The sequence below is a fragment of the Podarcis bocagei genome, assembly GCF_964188305.1.
Source record: "Podarcis bocagei genome assembly, chromosome: 18".
Classification (NCBI taxonomy): Eukaryota; Metazoa; Chordata; class Lepidosauria; order Squamata; family Lacertidae; genus Podarcis; species Podarcis bocagei.
Window position 1 is genome coordinate 2,109,066 of NC_138144.1, and position 17,337 is coordinate 2,126,402.

The 17,337-nt window shown below is 51.5% G+C and overlaps 2 protein-coding genes across 5 annotated transcripts in view; one reads left to right on the forward strand and one right to left on the reverse strand.

Moving 5' to 3' along the window:
* The window catches only part of ARHGAP45 (Rho GTPase activating protein 45), a 46,957-nt gene extending 40,284 nt beyond the window's left edge, over positions 1 to 6,673 (forward strand). For all 3 annotated transcript variants that reach the window (XM_081177624.1, XM_081177623.1, XM_081177625.1), the window contains 3 exons: positions 561 to 810; positions 2,602 to 2,695; positions 4,644 to 6,673. In XM_081177624.1, the coding sequence (XP_081033750.1) occupies positions 561 to 810; positions 2,602 to 2,695; positions 4,644 to 5,023 (724 nt within the window). In that variant the 3' untranslated portion in view covers positions 5,024 to 6,673. The remainder of the gene's footprint in view (positions 1 to 560; positions 811 to 2,601; positions 2,696 to 4,643) is intronic.
* A 1,775-nt stretch (positions 6,674 to 8,448) lies between these two features.
* On the reverse strand, positions 8,449 to 17,117 carry POLR2E (RNA polymerase II, I and III subunit E). 2 transcript variants are annotated; one of them, XM_081178086.1, is made up of 8 exons: positions 16,960 to 17,117; positions 15,001 to 15,175; positions 12,243 to 12,358; positions 11,700 to 11,780; positions 11,139 to 11,197; positions 9,721 to 9,799; positions 9,115 to 9,201; positions 8,449 to 9,028 (listed from the first exon to the last, which is right to left on the reverse strand). In XM_081178086.1, the coding sequence occupies exons 1-7, from the start codon at positions 17,014 to 17,016 to the stop codon at positions 9,136 to 9,138; spliced, it is 633 nt and encodes a 210-aa protein (XP_081034212.1). In that variant the 5' UTR covers positions 17,017 to 17,117; the 3' UTR covers positions 8,449 to 9,028; positions 9,115 to 9,135. The 2 variants fall into 2 exon arrangements, with proteins under 2 accessions (XP_081034212.1, XP_081034211.1); XM_081178085.1 differs by having other exon boundaries at positions 8,449 to 9,201.
* Positions 17,118 to 17,337: the final 220 nt, after the last annotated feature.

Here is a 17,337-nt window from a genome sequence, read left to right on the forward strand (position 1 = left end):
CCAATAAGGAGTCTGAGAACAACTGGGGGGTGGAGCTTGCATGCCTTGTGCCAATCAAATCAGCCGTCTTGCCTGGGGACTCGCCTTTGCTCAGCGCTTCCCAGCGGAGAGGTGACGGTGGTTTTCCTTGCTGCATTCCCTTTGCCGGGTTGCTGCGCTGTGGGAACCACCGCTTGAGGCTTCGTTTGGCTGCTGGCTGGGCTTTCTGCCTTTGGCTCGGAGGGGCTCAGAAGTCGAACATACCTGTGCTGGGAAAATCCCTTATTTTGGCTGCTGATCCCTTATTTTCGAGGCTGCTGGTCCCTTATTTTCAAATCTTTAAGTTGACAGCTATGCTCAAAACGGAAGCGTAAACACTCAAAACGGATCACGTTTGGCTTCCAAAAACAGTTCCCAAACCGGAACACTTCCTTCCGGGTTTGGGTTCCAAGTTGAGTACCAAGGCCTGTGAGAAGCAAGGTACCACTGTATTTAGAATTAGAAGACCCCGCTCCCTCGGTGCTGCAAATCAGACCTAAGTTCCCTTGTGAACTGTGTTGTCCTGCCCGTTCTCCCCCCAGGATCGTCGAAGTCGAACAAGAAAACAAGATGACCCCTGGCAATCTGGGCATCGTCTTCGGCCCCACGCTGATGCGCCCGAGACCCACGGAAGCCACCGTTTCCCTCTCCTCGCTGGTCGACTACCCGCATCAAGCCCGCATCGTCGAGGCCCTCGTAACCTTCTACCCTGCCATCTTTGAAACCGGCAGCGCTTTGCCGGAAAACCCCGAAGACACGGTTCGGGAAGACGCCGACGCGGCCGAGAACCAGGTAAGGGGGGGGGACATTTCAGAGAGGGTTGCTGTTGCACAAGGAGAGCTTCCTGCGGTGACTTCCGCTGCTGGATTTGTGGGAATATTCAGGGTGGCAGGAGACGATGTATTGTTTAATATCCTTCCTAACTTAACGTGGGTGGCACTGTGGGTTAAACCACCAAGCCTCTTGGGCTTGCCGATCATAAGGTCGGCGGTTTGAATCCCCGCGACGACGGGGTGAGCTCCCGTTGCTCGGTCCCTGCTCCTGCCCACCTAGCCGTTCGAAAGCACCTCAAAGTGCAAGTAGATAAATAGGTACCGCTCCGGCGGGAAGGTAGACGGCGTTTCCGTGCGCTGCTCTGGTTCGCCAGAAGCGGCTTATTCCTGCTGGTCACATGACCCGGAAGCTGTACGCCGGCTCCCTCGGCCAGTAAAGCGAGATGAGCGCCGCAACCCCAGAGTCGGCCATAACTAGACCTAACGGTCAGGGGTCCCTTTACCTTTAAGATAGCAAAAATGTATAGAACAAGCACAAATATCTGCTGGAAATGTAAAGAAAAGGTAACAAAACTTGGTAACGAAAACTATGTATGCTGGTCCTGTGGGTTACCCGAGAGGCGAGGTCCAAGCCCGGTCTGTGGTCAAAGGAGCAATGTGGAGGCAGCCCGTAGTAGCTGAAGCCGGGTGCAGGGCAGGGAGTCGGGTGAAGTCAGGAACAGGCTTGCAAGCAGGGAGCCAGGGCGGGTCAGGAGCTCAGGCAGGAAAGCAGGACAGGGTTCAGGATGGACCTAGCAACCAACCATGTTGCTCCCGCAACTTGGGACTGGCCGGCTTTTATCTGCCCCGAGGCATAGGGCGGCCCCGATCCTCAGGTGACTCGCCTCTCCTGGCCTGGAGGCGAGCCCTCCTCCTGCAGGAACTTAGTTCCCTCCGCCTCTCTGCCCTGAGTCTCTGCAGCTCAGGAGAGGCTGGAGGGTTACCGGACCCAGAGGCAGCCTCACCTTCCCCTGACAGGGCTGGGAGTGGAGCACCTGCAGGCAATGGGTCCTCCATCACCTCAGGAGCCAGAGCAGACTCACCTGAGGACCCAGCACAGGTGAGGACCCTTCAGGCTGAAGCCCCAGCCCCGGCGCAGCTGCTTCTGGAGGCGGGGACTCCTGTGCAGGCTGGGATCCCTCAGGTTCAGCCTCCGAGTCCGAATCCCAGGCCATTACACTCAGGCTCGGACTCAGATGGAAAAAAAGTGGATAACTGATTGATATGCCGTTGTGGTGGCGCTGTGGGTTAAACCACAGAGCCTAGGACTTGCCGATCAGAAGGTCGGCGGTTCGAATCCCCGTGACGGGGTGAGCTCCCATTGCTCGGTCCCAGCTCCTGCCAACCTAGCAGTTCGAAAGCACAAAGTGCAAGTAGATAAATGGGTACCGCTCCAGCGGGAAGGTAAACAGCGTTTCCGTGTGTTGCTCTGGTTCACCAGAAGCGGCTTAGTCCTGCTGGTCACATGACCCGGAAGCTGGACGCCGGCTCCCTCGGCCAATCAAGCGAGATGAGCGCCGCAACCCCAGAGTCGGTCACGACTGGACCTAATGGTCAGGGGTCCCTTAACCTTTCCCTTTATGCAGTTGTAAGTGTTGATATTAGGATCCATGGAGGCGATGGGGGTGAAGTTTTGAGATTCAGAACAATCTCTTTATAATGGGTTTGCAATGGATATTGTTGTAAATTTATTTTTTGTAATCAAATAAAAAACGTTTTTTTTTAAAAAATAAATAAAATACCTCAGCAATGTCTTGCATTCTACGTGCAGGAAGACGCATGCCAGCCGTCGGACGACACAGACCTGTACCTCACAGCCTCCGCTGAGCAGGCAGAGGCTGCTTTTCACGAGGACCTGTACAGAGGTGAGGCGGAACACACCTGTCCGAAGGTTGGACGCTGGGTGATAATACTATATTTTAATTTCTACAATTTATTATACTCTCCCAGCTTCACCTTAAGGTCCCAGGCAGGTCGCGGAAATTAAAACACAATGTGGAAAGCAGTTTGAAACCGAGTCGGTCCCATAATTGTCAATGCAGGCACACACTCGCAGGCTCTCTCTCTCAGCCGGCTCGCCTCGCAGGGTTAGTTTGAGGATAAAATGGGGACGGTGAGCCACGAATACAGATCTCCTTGGCAGAAGGACAAGGGAATAAAAAACAGGAAGGCAGTACAGTGGTACCTCGGGTTACATACGCTTCAGGTTACAGACTCCGCTAACCCAGAAATAGTACCTCGAGTTAAGAACTTTGCTTCAGGATGAGAACAGAAATCATGCGGTGGCAGCAGCAGGAGGCCCCATTAGCTAAAGTGGTACCTCAGATTAAGAACAGTTTCAGGTTAAGAACGGACCTCCGGAACGAATTAAGTACTTAACCCGAGGTACCACTGTAATGGGTTGCATGTCCAGAAAGTGGTGTTAGGGGGTGAGTGTTCAGACCCCTGGGCTCTCACTTGTGGGGTGCCTCAGGGTTCCGTCCTCTCCCCCATGCTTTTCAACATCTACATGCAGCCACTGGGAGAGATCATCAGGGGGTTTGGGCTGGGTGTTCATCAGTATGCGGATGATACCCAGCTCTACCTCTCTTTCACATCAGAACCAGTGAAGGTCCTGTGTGAGTGCCTGGAGGTGGTTGGAGGATGGATGGCGGATAACAGATTGAGGTTGAATCCTGACAAGACAGAAGTACTGTTTTGGGGGGGACAGAGGGCGGGCAGGTGTGCAGGTCTCCCTGGTCCTGAATGGGGCAACTGTGCCCCCAAAGGACCAGGTGTGCAGCCTGGGAGTCATTTTGGACTCGCAGATGTCCATGGAGGTGCAGGTCAATTTTGTGCCCAGGGCAGCTCCATCTGGTACGCAGGATGAGACCCTCCCTGCCCGCAGACTGTCTGTCCAGAGTGGTGCAGGCTCTGGTTATCTCCCGCTTGGACTACTGCCATGCGCTCTCCGTGGGGCTCCCTTTGAAGGTGACCCAGAAACTACAACTAATCCAGAATGCGGCAGCCAGACTGGTGACTGGGAGCGGCCACTGAGACCACATAACACCAGTCCTGAAAGACCTACATTGGCTCCCAGGACGTTTCCGAGCACAATTCAAAGTGTTGGTGCTGACCTTGAAAGCCCTAAACAGCCCAGTAGACCTGAAGGAGCATCTCCACCCCCATCGTTCAGCCCGGACACTGAGGTCCAGCTCCAAGGGCCTTCTGGTGGTTCCCTCCCTGCGAGAAGCCAAGTTTCAGGGAACCAGGCAGAGGGGCTTCCTGGTGGTGGCGCCCGCCCTGTGGAACACCCTCCCGTCCGATGTCAAGGAAATAAACAACTATCTTGGAAGGCAGCCCTGTTTAGGGAAGTCTTTAATGTTTGATGCTTTATGGCGTTTTTAATATTCTGTTGGGAGCCGCCCAGAGTGGCTGGGGAAACCCAGCCAGATCGGCAGGGTATAAATAATATACAGTGGTACCTCAGGTTAAGTACTTCATTCGTTCCGGAGGTCCGTTCTTAACCTGAAACTGTTCTTAACCCAAAGCACCACTTTAGCTAATGGGGCCTCCCGCTGCCGCCGTGCAATTTCTGTTCTCGTCTGAAGCAAAGTTCTTAACCTGAGGTACTATTTCTGGGTTAGCGGAGTCTGTAATGTGAAGCGTATGTAAACTGAAGTGTATGTAACCTGAGGTACCACTGTATCATTATTATTATTATTATTATTATTATTGAGGATAAAATGGGGAACCCACACAGATCTCCTTGGCAGAAGCATAAGGGAGTAGAGAAAGGAAGGCAGTAATGAGTTTCATTTTATCCCAACACAGAAGAAAGCACCCGTTTCATCGATTCCGACTCTGATCCAGAAGACTCCGCAGAGGCGGGCATCGAGGGCCCCCCGCGGCGAGGCAGCGAGACCAGCGGCGACGAAGAAACCCCGTCTGCGGACGAAGCCAGCGAGGAAGGGACGCTGAGCCGCACTTACAGCGTCGGTCAGTCGGACTCCGAAGACGTCTCTCCGCTGCAGCGCTGCCCGGCCCGGGAGGAAGGCCGCTGCGATGGGGACGAAGATGCGGTTTTCGGGAGAGAGGGCAACGGGGAGAGTGCGGAAGGGCAGGTGATAAGGCCGCCGGAGGCTTGCAACACCAACCAGTCGAACAACGTGGCGTTTCCGCAACCGCCTTTCGGCTACAAGGAGTTAGAGTAGTTTCCCCAGCCTCGAAAACGGGAAGGAAAGAACGGTCCGCCAACGAAGAAAAGCCAAGTCCTCCAGTTCTTGGGTTCTATCTAACCCGCCTTTTCAACGCAAACCTGTTTATCCTTTCGCCTGTTTTTGGATCGGCCGCGAAACCGGAGCGTGCCGAGGTTTCCGTGTGGTTTACCAGGCTCCCAACCTCTTTTGCATGAGTGGCGTGTTAAAAAAGAACAGTCCTAGATACAACCCCGTCACAATATTATATTTGCACCGTCCTGTCCTTGTTTGCAGAGGTTCTCGGTTCTCCCAGAAACTACCTGGAAAAGCAGCCCCTTTATAAAAGTACTGATTTCAAGGTCCTTCACTTTAGCAAAGCAGAACTCTTTTTTGTTTATTTTGCAACGGATTAGGGTTGGGTTTTTAAATGCCAGCCCCTTCAGCTATGTCATTGTGTTGTTTTTTAACAAGTCAGGGTACAAACTGACCGTGGGGGAGGCCTGCTGGATCACGAGGTACTCGAAAGGTTGTGATCCACGCTTTCCGGGAAGCAAACGCTGTCGCGGACTTGCGACTGAACAGACAAGCGCCGATTGCAGCCTGCTGGCGACGGTCACAGTTTGCTCTCTGCAGTCTCCTCCAAAATTACTCCTAGCTCATTAAGCTAGAAAAAGAAATAAGCAAAAGTCTTTCTTATACGAGGCTTATTCCCCCAGAGAGACTGGTTTGTTGGACGAGCGGATCCCAGCTCATGATTTCAAGCTAGCGTAACCTGCATCCTTTTGTGAACACAAGATGGGTGTGTCGATCACTTAGTTCAGATTTCAGGCGGCTTTTCCCGACTCTAACAATAGATGCGTTGCTGGGAAAATGCTGTGGCTCTGCGCTTTAGAGCATGTTTTGCATTCAGGTGGCTGCGATCTCCGGTATCTCCCAGTTTAGACTGGGAGACATTCCCTTTCTCCGAAACCCTGGAGTCTTGTCGCTAGTTGGTGTGGCCAGAATTGAGCCAGATGGAGCAGTGGTCAAGGCTCAGTATAATACAACTTTAAATCAATTCAGGACAAATTCTTGGCATTAGGCAGTTTCCGATTTCGCCACTCCTAGGTACCCAAGAGAATATTTACCTCTGAACAAAACACGAGAGGGCAGTGACTGTGGCTCTCACTAGGGCTGGGCAAAACCTAGTTTTCAACACAGCGGCCAAACACTGCGTTTATCTACTGATCTACCACGTCTGAAATAAAGATGGAGCTATGTAGAGGCGTCGGCCGGTTTCACGGTTTCCCCAATTGTGATTTTTTGCGTACACAAACATCACGATCCGCGATGTATTGCCAGGTCAAAAATTACGAAAGTGGCACCACGATACAGACTTCAAACCGCTTTGGACGATATATGGATATATCTGCCCAGCTCTATGCACACTCAGTCACCCTGTAGAAGTGTTTTATATATATATATATACATGTTTTTAGCATTTTGTCGGGAGCTGCCCAGAGTGGCTGAACTAACCCAGTCAGATGGTGGCATATAAATAATAATTATTATATTGCTTTAAAAAGGGGGCAGGTCTGGGACCCAGGGCAAAAGGTGTGGGTGTCAGGGGGCCCCGATCCACTTCCCGGTAATGCCAACAGTCCTGCGGCAAATGTAAGACAGCAACAGGGGAGAAAGCTTTCTCTTCCGTGAGGCCAACTAACCTGCCAAATCCTATGCAAAAGCCACTTTCAGCATCGTTAAGGAGAGCTTTGATTTGGTTCTGGCCAAAGAGACCCACCTAATCTAATCCAGCGCCCCGTTCTCGCAGTGTCTTGGCAGAAGCTGAGCACGACGGCGCTGCCTAGTGGCAAGGGCTTCCGAAGAACCGAGGCGCCTCTTTCGAGACTCCGTCGTGCTTTAATGGGACGGCTGTTCCCAGCAAAGGGTGGCGCTGTGGGTTAAACCACAGAGCCTAGGACTTGCCGATCAGAAGGTCGGCGGTTCGAATCCCCGCAATGGGAGCTCCTGTTGCTTGGTCCCCGCTCCTGCCAACCTAGCAGTTCGAAAGCACACCAGTGCAAGTAGATAAATAGGTACTGCTCTGGCGGGAAGGTAAACGGTGTTTCCGTGCGCTGCTCTGGTTCGCCAGGAGCGGCTTAGTCCTGCTGGCCACATGACCCGGAAGCTGTACGCCGGCTCCCTCGGCCAGTAAAGCGAGATGAGTGCCGCAACTCCAGAGTCGGCCACAACTGAACCTAATGGCCAGGGGTCCCTTTACCTTTAATGGGAACAGAGGCAAAAGAAATCTCAGCTTCCAGAGAAGGCAGGAACGGTACCGTGTGTGAGAGTTTTGTTTCATATGTCAAGGGTGGATGAGAAGAAAGAGTGTGGAGGTTCAGGTCTTAATAACCTCGGCTTCTTAATTATTTGTACATAAGGTACCCCTCCCTGTGTTGGAGAGCCTACCTGTTTGGCAGCTCGCTGGTTTGCTTTTTAAACTGCTGCACTCGCAATCCTGGACTGATGCTTTCGTTAGGTATGAAAATAAAGTAAGCGTACACCATCCAATGGCGTTGTGTCAATTTCCTTCCCACCCTCCTGCAACAATTAACAACCACCTTGGAAATGGCGTTAGCAAGAAGTCTCCAAAATACCTGTAATACCTCGCTGGTTAATAACAAAGTGTTGTTAAATTCAAAGTGTTGGTCTGACCTTGAAAGCCCTAAACGGTCTCGGCCCAGTATACCTGAAGGAGCGTCTCCACCTCCGTCATTCTGCCCAGACACTGAGGTCCAGCTCCGAGGGCCTTCTGGCGGTTCCCTCCCTGCGAGAAGCAAGGTTACAGGGAACCAGACAGAGGGCTTTCTTGGTGGTGGCGCCCGCCCTGTGGAACACCCTCCCTTCAGATGTCAAGGAGATAAGCAGCTATCTAACTTTTAGAAGACATCTGAAGGCAGCCCTGTTTAGGGAAGTTTTTTAATGTTTGAAGTTTTATAGGGAGGGAAAGTACCATTCAAAGTGTTGGTGCTCCCCTTAAAAGCCCTAAACAGCCCAGTATACCTGAAGGAGCGTCTCCACCTCCGTCATTCTGCCCAGACACTGAGGTCCAGCTCCGAGGGCCTTCTGGCGGTTCCCTCCCTGCGAGAAGCAAGGTTACGGGGAACCAGACAGAGGGCCTTCTCGGTGGTGGAACGCCCTCCCGTCAGATGTCAAGGAAATAAACAGTTTAGGGAAGTTTTTAATGTTTGATCTTTTTCTGTGTTTTTAATATCCTGTTGGAAGCTGCCCAGAGTGGCTGGGGAAACCCACCCAGATGGGCGGGGTATAAATAATGAATTATTATTATTATTATTACACAACTGGGGCCATCTTTCCATCTATGGTTTCCCCTTTCAGTTTTTTTCCTACAAAACGTTAGGCACTTTGCAAGTGCTCAATAATAATCCTAATAAAAAAAATTATTAGTTCCAATGCTTTATTGAAATGATAACCTTATTAAGACAGTCGAGGCTCCTTTTGAGAGAGGCGGATTCCCCCCAGCAGTGATCAGCAAAACAGAGAAAGGAAGAGGGATGTTCTCAGGAGTCCAGAAAACCCTTTTTCTCACAAACGGTTTACTGCAAGCACAAACTCTAAAGGCAGAGAGGCCTCTACATAGGTCCTCCATCACGCTTCTTCTTCCAAAACACACAGCCAAAAGCTGCTTCCACCCCATCAGCGTAAGGAAAATATACCCAGGCCCAGTTCAGTTGGGGGTGGAATTATCTGAAGGGTGCTTATTGTGGCGTTAGCAACTGGTTCCACTTCAGATCTTGAGATCTCGAAGCTTGGGTGGTTCGAAGCAGCAATCGTATGTCCAAGAAGATTCCCACCCACCTGGGATTTCCAGAAGAGACACAAACACGTACGCCCCAAATTCCAATCCTTGCGGTCACTGGGAAGGCAGGTTTGCCGTCTACGCGCTGCCCGAAAAATTGACGGAGCCACGAGGTGGCACAGGAGAAGTGTTGGTATCTTGTTAGGTATGCGGTTCAAAATCTGTCAAAGAAGCGTTTCTCAGCCAAGAAGATCTCTCTGAAATGAGGCCGCCCACATTTCCTCTTAAGGTAAGGAGATAAGAGTACCTTGCAAAGTAGTTTTGCCGGCTACTGCACCAGCCGGTAGGTGATATACCGTCCGGCCGTCTCGCTGGGACGGATGATCTTCACCACCTGGAAGCAGACAGTTCTCAAAATCAGGTACTGATTTGGGAGAAGGCAGGTACTGGTTTCAAAATCAGGTACTGATTGGGGAGAAGGGAGGTGCTGGTTTCAGAATCAGGTACTGATTTGGGAGAAGGCAGGTACTGGTTTCAAAATCGGGAACTGATTTGGGAGAAGGCACGCAGAGAGCCAGTAGCCTTTTTCACACAATACACACGTCATGTATTGGAATCTGTTGGCAGCAGTGATGGCAGCTAATTTCAGTAGTTAAAAAAAACATGAGACTAAGTCAAACAGCCCCCACCCCCTTTAAATTTACTGTAACGTTCTCTTTCCCATGACTGTAAAACAAACATGTCCAACAGGTAAAAATGGGGCTTTTCCTCCTCCCTAAAAAAGGTCAACAACTTCGACTTGAACCCCAGTTTTTAGCTCTGTGAGTAGATCACAGTCTCTTGGGAGTTGCTATGGAGCATGAACTGGTCCCATCCCCTTCGATTCATGTGTGGCCTGTCCGCAAGTCCTTACCTGGCCTCGCTTGATTCCAAAGTAGCGAGCCACCGGGTCCCCGGCCTGTATCCTGGGTAGCTGGTTCTCTCGGAGCTTACTGGGGGAAAGCAGTTAAGGGAAAGCAATCCATCCGCTTCACCTCCCCGGGAAGAAAGAAGGCAAGTGTAACGAGCCAGGTTCGATTCGGGGAGAATCCTAGAATCCTAGAGTTGGAATAGACCACAAGGGCCATCGAGTCCAACCCCCTGCCAAGCAGGAAACACCATCAGAGCACTCCTGACATATGGTTGTCAAGCCTCTGCTTAAAGACCTCCAAAGGAGGAGACTCCACCACACTCCTTGGCAGCAAATTCCACTGTCGAACAGCTCTTACTGTCAGGAAGTTCTTCCTCATGTTTAGGTGGAATCTTCTTTCTTGTAGTTTGGATCCATTGCTCCGTGTCCGCTTCTCTGGAGCAGCAGAAAACAACCTTTCTCCCTCCTCTATGTGACATCCTTTTATATATTGGAACATGGCTATCATATCACCCCTTAACCTCCTCTTCTCCAGGCTAAACATGCCCAGCTCCCTTAACCGTTCCTCATAAGGCATCGTTTCCAGGCCTTTGACCATTTTGGTTGCCCTCCTCTGGACACGTTCCAGTTTGTCAGTGTCCTTCTTGAACTGTGGTGCCCAGAACTGGACACAGTACTCCAGGTGAGGTCTGACCAGAGCAGAATACAGTGGCACCATTATTTCCCTTGATCTAGATGCTATACTCCTATTGATGCGGCCCAGAATTGCATTGGCTTTTTTAGCTGCTGCTGAACTCATTCAAGTCCTGGCTCGTGGCAACTAGCGTCAGAGCAGGGCGGTGGGGGGGGGGACAACCCCTTTTGGCCCGAGGGCCACGCTCCCTTCGGAGGGCCACATTCGGAGGGCAAAAGGGGATGGAGAAATCAACACAGAAGCTGCGTGGTACGGGGATTAGTATCAGCGTTAATTATCTTCCTTATGTATTTTGTGTTTCTGTAACATGACCTTTGGGGCACGGGCGGCGCTGTGGGTTAAACCACAGAGCCTAGGACTTGCCGATCAGAAGGTCGGCGGCTCAAATCCCCGCAATGACAGGGTGAGCTCCCGTTGCTCGGTCCCTGCTCCTGCCAACCTAGCAGTTCGGAAGCACACCAGTGCAAGTAGATAAATAGGTACCACTCCGGTGGGAAGGTAAACAGCGTTTTTGTGCACTGCTCTGGTTCTCCAGAAGCGGCTTAGTCCTGCTGGCCACATGACCCGGAAGCTGTACGCTGGCTCCCTTGGCCAATAAAGCGAGATGAGTGCCGCAACCCCCGAGTCGGTCACAACTGGACCTAATGGTCAGGGGTCCCCTTTACCTTTACTTAGCATGACTTTTGAGACCTATGAGGATAGCGCAGGAGAACGAAAAGAAGGATACTATCGGGCCAGTAACTCGGTCACCTCCTCTTTGGTCATGACAACATGCTCAGGAACCAACTGCAAAGGCGGAAAGAAAGAAAGGTAGAATAAGATTAAGAATAATTTATTATTTATACCCAGCCACTCTGGGCGGCTTCCAACAAAGGCCCTGGCCCTAGTTGAGACCAATCTAACCACCTTGCGACCTGGGACCTCCAAAGTGTTGCCATTTGTGGACCTTAAGGTCCTCCGTGGGGCAGACCAGGAGAGGCGGACCCGTAGGTACGTGGGTCCTAGGCCGTATAGGGCTTTAAAGGTCAAAACCAGCACCTTAAACCTGACGCTGTACTCCACTGGGAGCCAGTGCAGTTGGTAAAGCAATGGATGAATGTGATCCCGCGGCAAGGACCCCGTAAGGAGCCTCACTTAACACCCCCCCCCCAATTTCCAACGCCCACTTTCAGGACCACCATTTTAGAACACCCCAGAGCATCCGTTTAGTTTCCTTTTCATCTTGGAAGCTTTCTGTTGCCAAAGCAGCATTTGCACAGTGTTAAATCAAACAGAGGAGACGCCTCACCTCGTGTTCAGTGATGTTGATCAGCAGCTCTTGCTGAAGGAACTGCTCAAGGATGTACTTCGGAGCCATGTCTACGAGAGACTGAAAAAGAGCGGGAGGAGAAGGGACTTAAGCTAATGTCAGGCTTCAGGGAATCAGCTTCCCCCCACCCCACCCCCTTGGCAGTAGATAAGCCGAACAAAGGAAAATGAGCTTTTGAACTGCTAGGTTGGCAGGAGCAGGGACCGAGCAACGGGAGCTCACCCCGTCATTGCGGGGATTCGAACCGCCGACCTTCTGATCGGCAAGTCCTAGGCTCTGTGGTTTAACCCACAGCGTCACCCGCATCCCTAATGCCGCAACCCCAGAGTCGTCCGCGACTGGACCTAACGGTCAGGGGTCCCTTTACCTTTTTTTGAGTAAAAAAAAACACCCTCGTCTTATACACAGAAAAGTACGGTATTTCTTCGCCTGTGAAGTTTCGTTGCCCACCGAACGTCTCGTGCCCAAACTAGCGCCAACTGTGCCCTCTGGGCTGGACACCACGCAGCCGGACTTGGCTACCTGTTTAGCTGACGGGGTCATGCCCTGCTGAACCACGATGAGGGCCCGGGTGATGTTTTCCTCCTGCATCCGCTGGCAGTACATCTTAATGGTCTTAATCCCAACCTTTGGCTCCTCTGAAAGGGAAGAAATAATCATAAATTATTATTTATACCCCACCCATCTCGCTGGGCTTCCCCAGCCACTCTGGGTGGCTTCCAACAAAATATTAAAACACTGTAATACATCCAACATTAAAAGCTTCCCTGAACAGGGCTGCCTTCAGATGTCTTCTAAAAGTCAGATAGTTGTTTATTTCCTTGACATCTGACGGGAGGGCGTTACACAGGGAGGGCGCCACCACCGAGAAGGCCCTCTGCCTGGTTCCCTGTAACTTGGCTTCTCACAGTGAGGGAACTGCCAGAAGGCCCTCGGAGCTGGACCTCAGTGTCCGGGTAGAACGATGGGGGTGGAGAGGCTCCTTCGGGTCTACTGGGCCGTTTAAGGCTTTCAAGGTCAGCACCAACATTTTGAATTGCGCTCAGAAACGTACTGGGAGCAATGTAGGTCTTTCAAGACTGGTGTTATATGGTCTCGGCGGCCGCTCCCAGTCATCAGTCTGGCTGCCGTGTTCTGGATTAGTTGTAGTTTCCGGGTCACCTTCAAAGGCAGCCCCACGTAGAGCGCATTGCAGTAGTCCAAGCGGGAGATAACCAGAGCGTGCACCACTCTGGCGAGGCAGTCCGCAGGCAGATAAGGTCTCAGCCTGCATACCAGATGGAGCTGGTAAACAGCTGCCCTGGACACGGATTTGAGCTGTGCCTCCATGGACAGCTGTGAGTCCAAAATGACTCCCAGGCTGCGCATCTGGTCCTTCAGGGGCACAGTGACCACATTCAGGACCAGAAAACGGCACGGTTGGTGTGAGGAAATAATTTGTCCCCACCACCACCCTCTCTAGAGCCAACAGGCGAGACTTTCGTTTCTTAATAAACAAGACAAGCTTCCAGACCTCAGTGTGACGGCGAAGCGGCACCTGTGAAATTGCACGTACAGCGTTGTCATTGAACTTCTACTCGATATTGATCCAGAGTACATTCCAATGCAGAGTAACAACCTAAACAGCGATTCTCCAATACCTGCAATGCTTATTTTGGTTTTTTTTTGGGGGGGGGGCAAGGTTTCTGACAAGTTCCTGCAGTCACTGAGTTACCTATGCGATGATTCCAACTTTTCATTTCGGGGTGACCTTCTCCCCCCACAACTGAGAAGAATGAGTCCCCTTTCCAGCAAAAACTCATCCCTTAATGATACATGAAAATCTTTCTTGCGGGGGGCGGGGAGAAATGTCATGTAAATTCTACTTAATATTGATCCAGAGTGGATTCCAGTGTATAAGTTAGCAGAGTAACAACTTAAACACATTGCAGGATTCCCCAAAAATAGACCAGAGGCAATTGTATTTCATCCAGCAGAGCTTTACTGCTACTGAAGGCAAATGAGCAGAAATCACTGGGTCAAAGCTGACCGAAAGTCCAAATGTAGCATTTTTTTCATCTCTGCCAAGCTAAGCAGTTGGCATCTTACCTCTCTCGCACTGACCTAGCCACTGTGATCCACGCGACGGTCACCTCCAGACTGGATTATTGTAACTCGCTCTACGTGGGGCTGCCCTTGAGACTGACCCAGAAACTCCAGCGGGTGCAGAATGCCGCGGCGAGACTCCTTATGGGGTCCTCGCTGCGAGATCACATTCATCCGGTACTATACCAGCTGCACTGGCTCCCGGTGGAGTACAGGATCAGGTTTAAGGTGCTGGTTTTAACCTTTAAAGCCCTATACGGCCTAGGACCTTCGTACCTACGGGACCGCCTCTTCTGGTATGCCCCACAGAGGAACCTACGGTCTGCAAATAAAAACATCCTGAAGGTCCCAGGCCACAGAGAGGTTAGGCTGGCCTCAACCAGAACCAGGGCTTTTTCGGCTTTGGCTCCGATCTGGTGGGACGCTCTGTCACAAGAGACTAGGGCCCTGCGGGACTTCACATCTTTCCGCAGGGCCTGCAAGACAGAGCTGTTCCTCCAGGATTTTAGCCAGGGCACACCCTGACTCCCTCCTTTGGCAATCTTCACAGAACTTTAGCCTAACGGTTGCCATCATTTTGAGTTGAATTAATTTTATAGTGGAATGATTTTAGAATATTGTACTATTTTATTGTTGTTAGCCACCATCGGCTGGGGAGGGCGGGATATAAATAAAAAATATTATTATTATCAATTTATGATGGGATGGAAGGTTTGCAGGCTATGAAGGACTTGCTCACATGTTTACTGACAACTGCACGAATTATTATAGCTAGGAAGATGGAAGGGGCAAGCAGAATATAAAATGGAAGAATGGTATAAAGAGGTGTGGGATACAGCTATGAATGATAAATTAACATGTGCCATTAAGGTAAGATGGAAAATACTCAGGAGATATGGAGGGTGTTTGTAGAATGGGTGCTGTTAAAACGGAAAGGGGTCAAACCATCACAAGAGGTGCGGAAATTCTGGGAGGCTGGACAGTTACAACGGAATGGTCTCAGTGGTGGGATGCACATTTTTATTCTTACTTATGATTATTACTTTGTCAAAATAAAAAGCTCCAAAAATAAAAACTAAAGCAGATCCCATTGAAAGAAAAAAAGAGAAAGCTAGCCAAGCCTAAGAAGAAGATGACACAATCAAACCAGCAGTCGAAAGGGGATCAAACCTTTTGCTGAATGCCATCGACTCACCTGGGAAGAAGACAAACATCTGATCGGTGGGGTCATCGTTGTGGGCCACCAACACGGTGAGGTCCGTCCGCCGGGGTCGCCCTTCGCTGGGCTTGTCGCCAAACTGGGCTTTGAACTCCTCCAGGGTCTGGTCCAACTCGTCCTGGGTGACCAGGTAACCTCGATCGTGACACAGCTGGAGCGATTTGGAAGTAAGGAAGAACAAGAGGGGAGAGAGAGAGAGGTCCATTTATTCAGAGGGCATCTTGAGAGCCAGCGTGGGATATAGAGAGCCCTGCAGCAGTCGGGTCAAAGGAAGAGCCTTTCATTCTCACAGAGGTCGGTTCATCCAGGAAGCCCAACAGACAGAGCACAGAGAGGATAGGGAAGACACAGCACAAGAGGAAAGAGGGATGAGGAGAAGAGAGGGTTCCTTGGGGAGGCTGTGGAGTAGGGGGAGGTGGGAGGAAAAAACCCCAAAGAGCCGCTAGCTCCCAAAATCTAAACAGCAGTTATTTTATCCAAAGATAACCTGTCTCTGCTTTTTAAGATGCTGTCTAGGTTTGTCATACCCCTTCATGGATCCCTGCCTTGTCATGGCGAAGGGGCTTGAATAACTCAGAGAAGCTATGAGCTATGCTGTGCAGGGCCACCCAAGATGGACAGGTCATGTTGCTGTTTAGTCGGTTAGTTGTGTCCGCCTCTTCGTGACCCCCTGGACCAGAGCACGCCAGGCCCTCCTGTCTTCCACTGCCTCCCGCAGTTTGGTCAAACTCATGCTGGTGGTTTCGAGAACACCATCTCGTCCTCTGTCGTCCCCTTCTCCTTGCGCCCTCCATCTTTCCCAACATCAGGGTCTTTTCCAGGGAGTCTTCTCTTCTCATGAGGTGGCCAAAGTCTTGGAGCCTCAGCTTCAGGATCTGTCCTTCCCGTGAGCACTCAGGGCTGATTTCCTTCAGAATGGAGAGGTTTGATCTTCTTGCAGTCCATGGGACTCTCAAGAGTCTCCTCCAGCACCAGGATTCAAAAGCATCCATTCTTCGGCCATCAGCCTTCTTTATGGTCCAGCTCTCACTTCCGTACATCACTACTGGCAAAAGCATAGCTTGAACTATACGGATATAATTAAGACGGCCCTTGTTGTGGACCCTGGGATGCTGTGAAAGGTGGCCAGGGGTTCCGCAGGCAACGCTGGCCTCTGTCCCTATTTCCTTCGCTCCCTCCTCAGATGCCTCAGAGCGCCGCAACCCCAGAGTTGGCCATGACTGGACCTAATGGTCAGGGATGTTGTTGCTGTTTAGTCGGTTAGTGGTGTCCGACTCTTTGTGACCTCCTGGACCAGAGCACGCCAGGCCCTCCTGTCTTCCACTGCCTCCCGCAGTTTGGTCAAACTGATCTTGGCCTCTTCGAAAACACTGTCCCACCATCTCGTCCTCTGTCGTCCCCTTCTCCTTGTGCCCTCCATCTTTCCCAACATCAGGGTCTTTTCCAGGGAGTCTTCTCTTCTCATGAGGTGGCCAAAGTCTTGGAGCCTCAGCTTCAGGATCTGTCCTTCCAGTGAGCACTCAGGGCTGATTTCCTTCAGAATGGAGAGGTTTGATCTTCTTGCAGTCCATGGGACTCTCAAGAGTCTCCTCCAGCACCAGAATTCAAAAGCATCCATTCTTCGGCCATCAGCCTTCTTTATGGTCCAGCTCTCACTTCCGTACATCACTACTGGGAAAACCAGAGCTTTTACTATATGGACCTTTGTTGGCAAGGTGATGTCTCTGCTTTTTAAGATGCTGTCTAGGTTTGTCATTGCTTTTCTCCCCCTCCAGAACTGTCTTCGCACAACGGCCCTCCCAGGTAGGCCTCCGAAGTACTGCGCATGCGTTATAAAAGGGAGCCCCCCCTCTTCAGCCCCCTCCCCCCACCCCGTTCCCGGGCTCTTCCGACCCCCGCTCCCTTCTCCCCTTCTCCCTGCCCGCCCGCCCAGACCTGCATGATGGTTTTCCGGATCTTCCACAAGCGGTACGTCTCCTCCTCGTCGTCCATGGCGCCCGGCGAAGCTTCGAAGAACACGAAGGACGCGCTGCGCAGGCGCAATAAGGTTTTCAAAGCACCCGACAAAAGTACGCCTGCGCAAAGCGCGTCGCCCGGGCGCCGTTTTATGACGGTAGACTCCACGCATGCGCATAGACTTCACTGTCTCCCCAACGAGCGCCAGCAATGGCAGTTCTGCGCACGCGCGATTTTTTTTAAAGCTATCGTGGGGTTCCTTTCTCTGCGCATGCGTTCTCCCGACGCAGGCTTTCTCTCCCTGCCGGCTCTTGGGTTTCTCCGGCGCCGGACTGCGCAGGCGCCAACGCTTCCGGT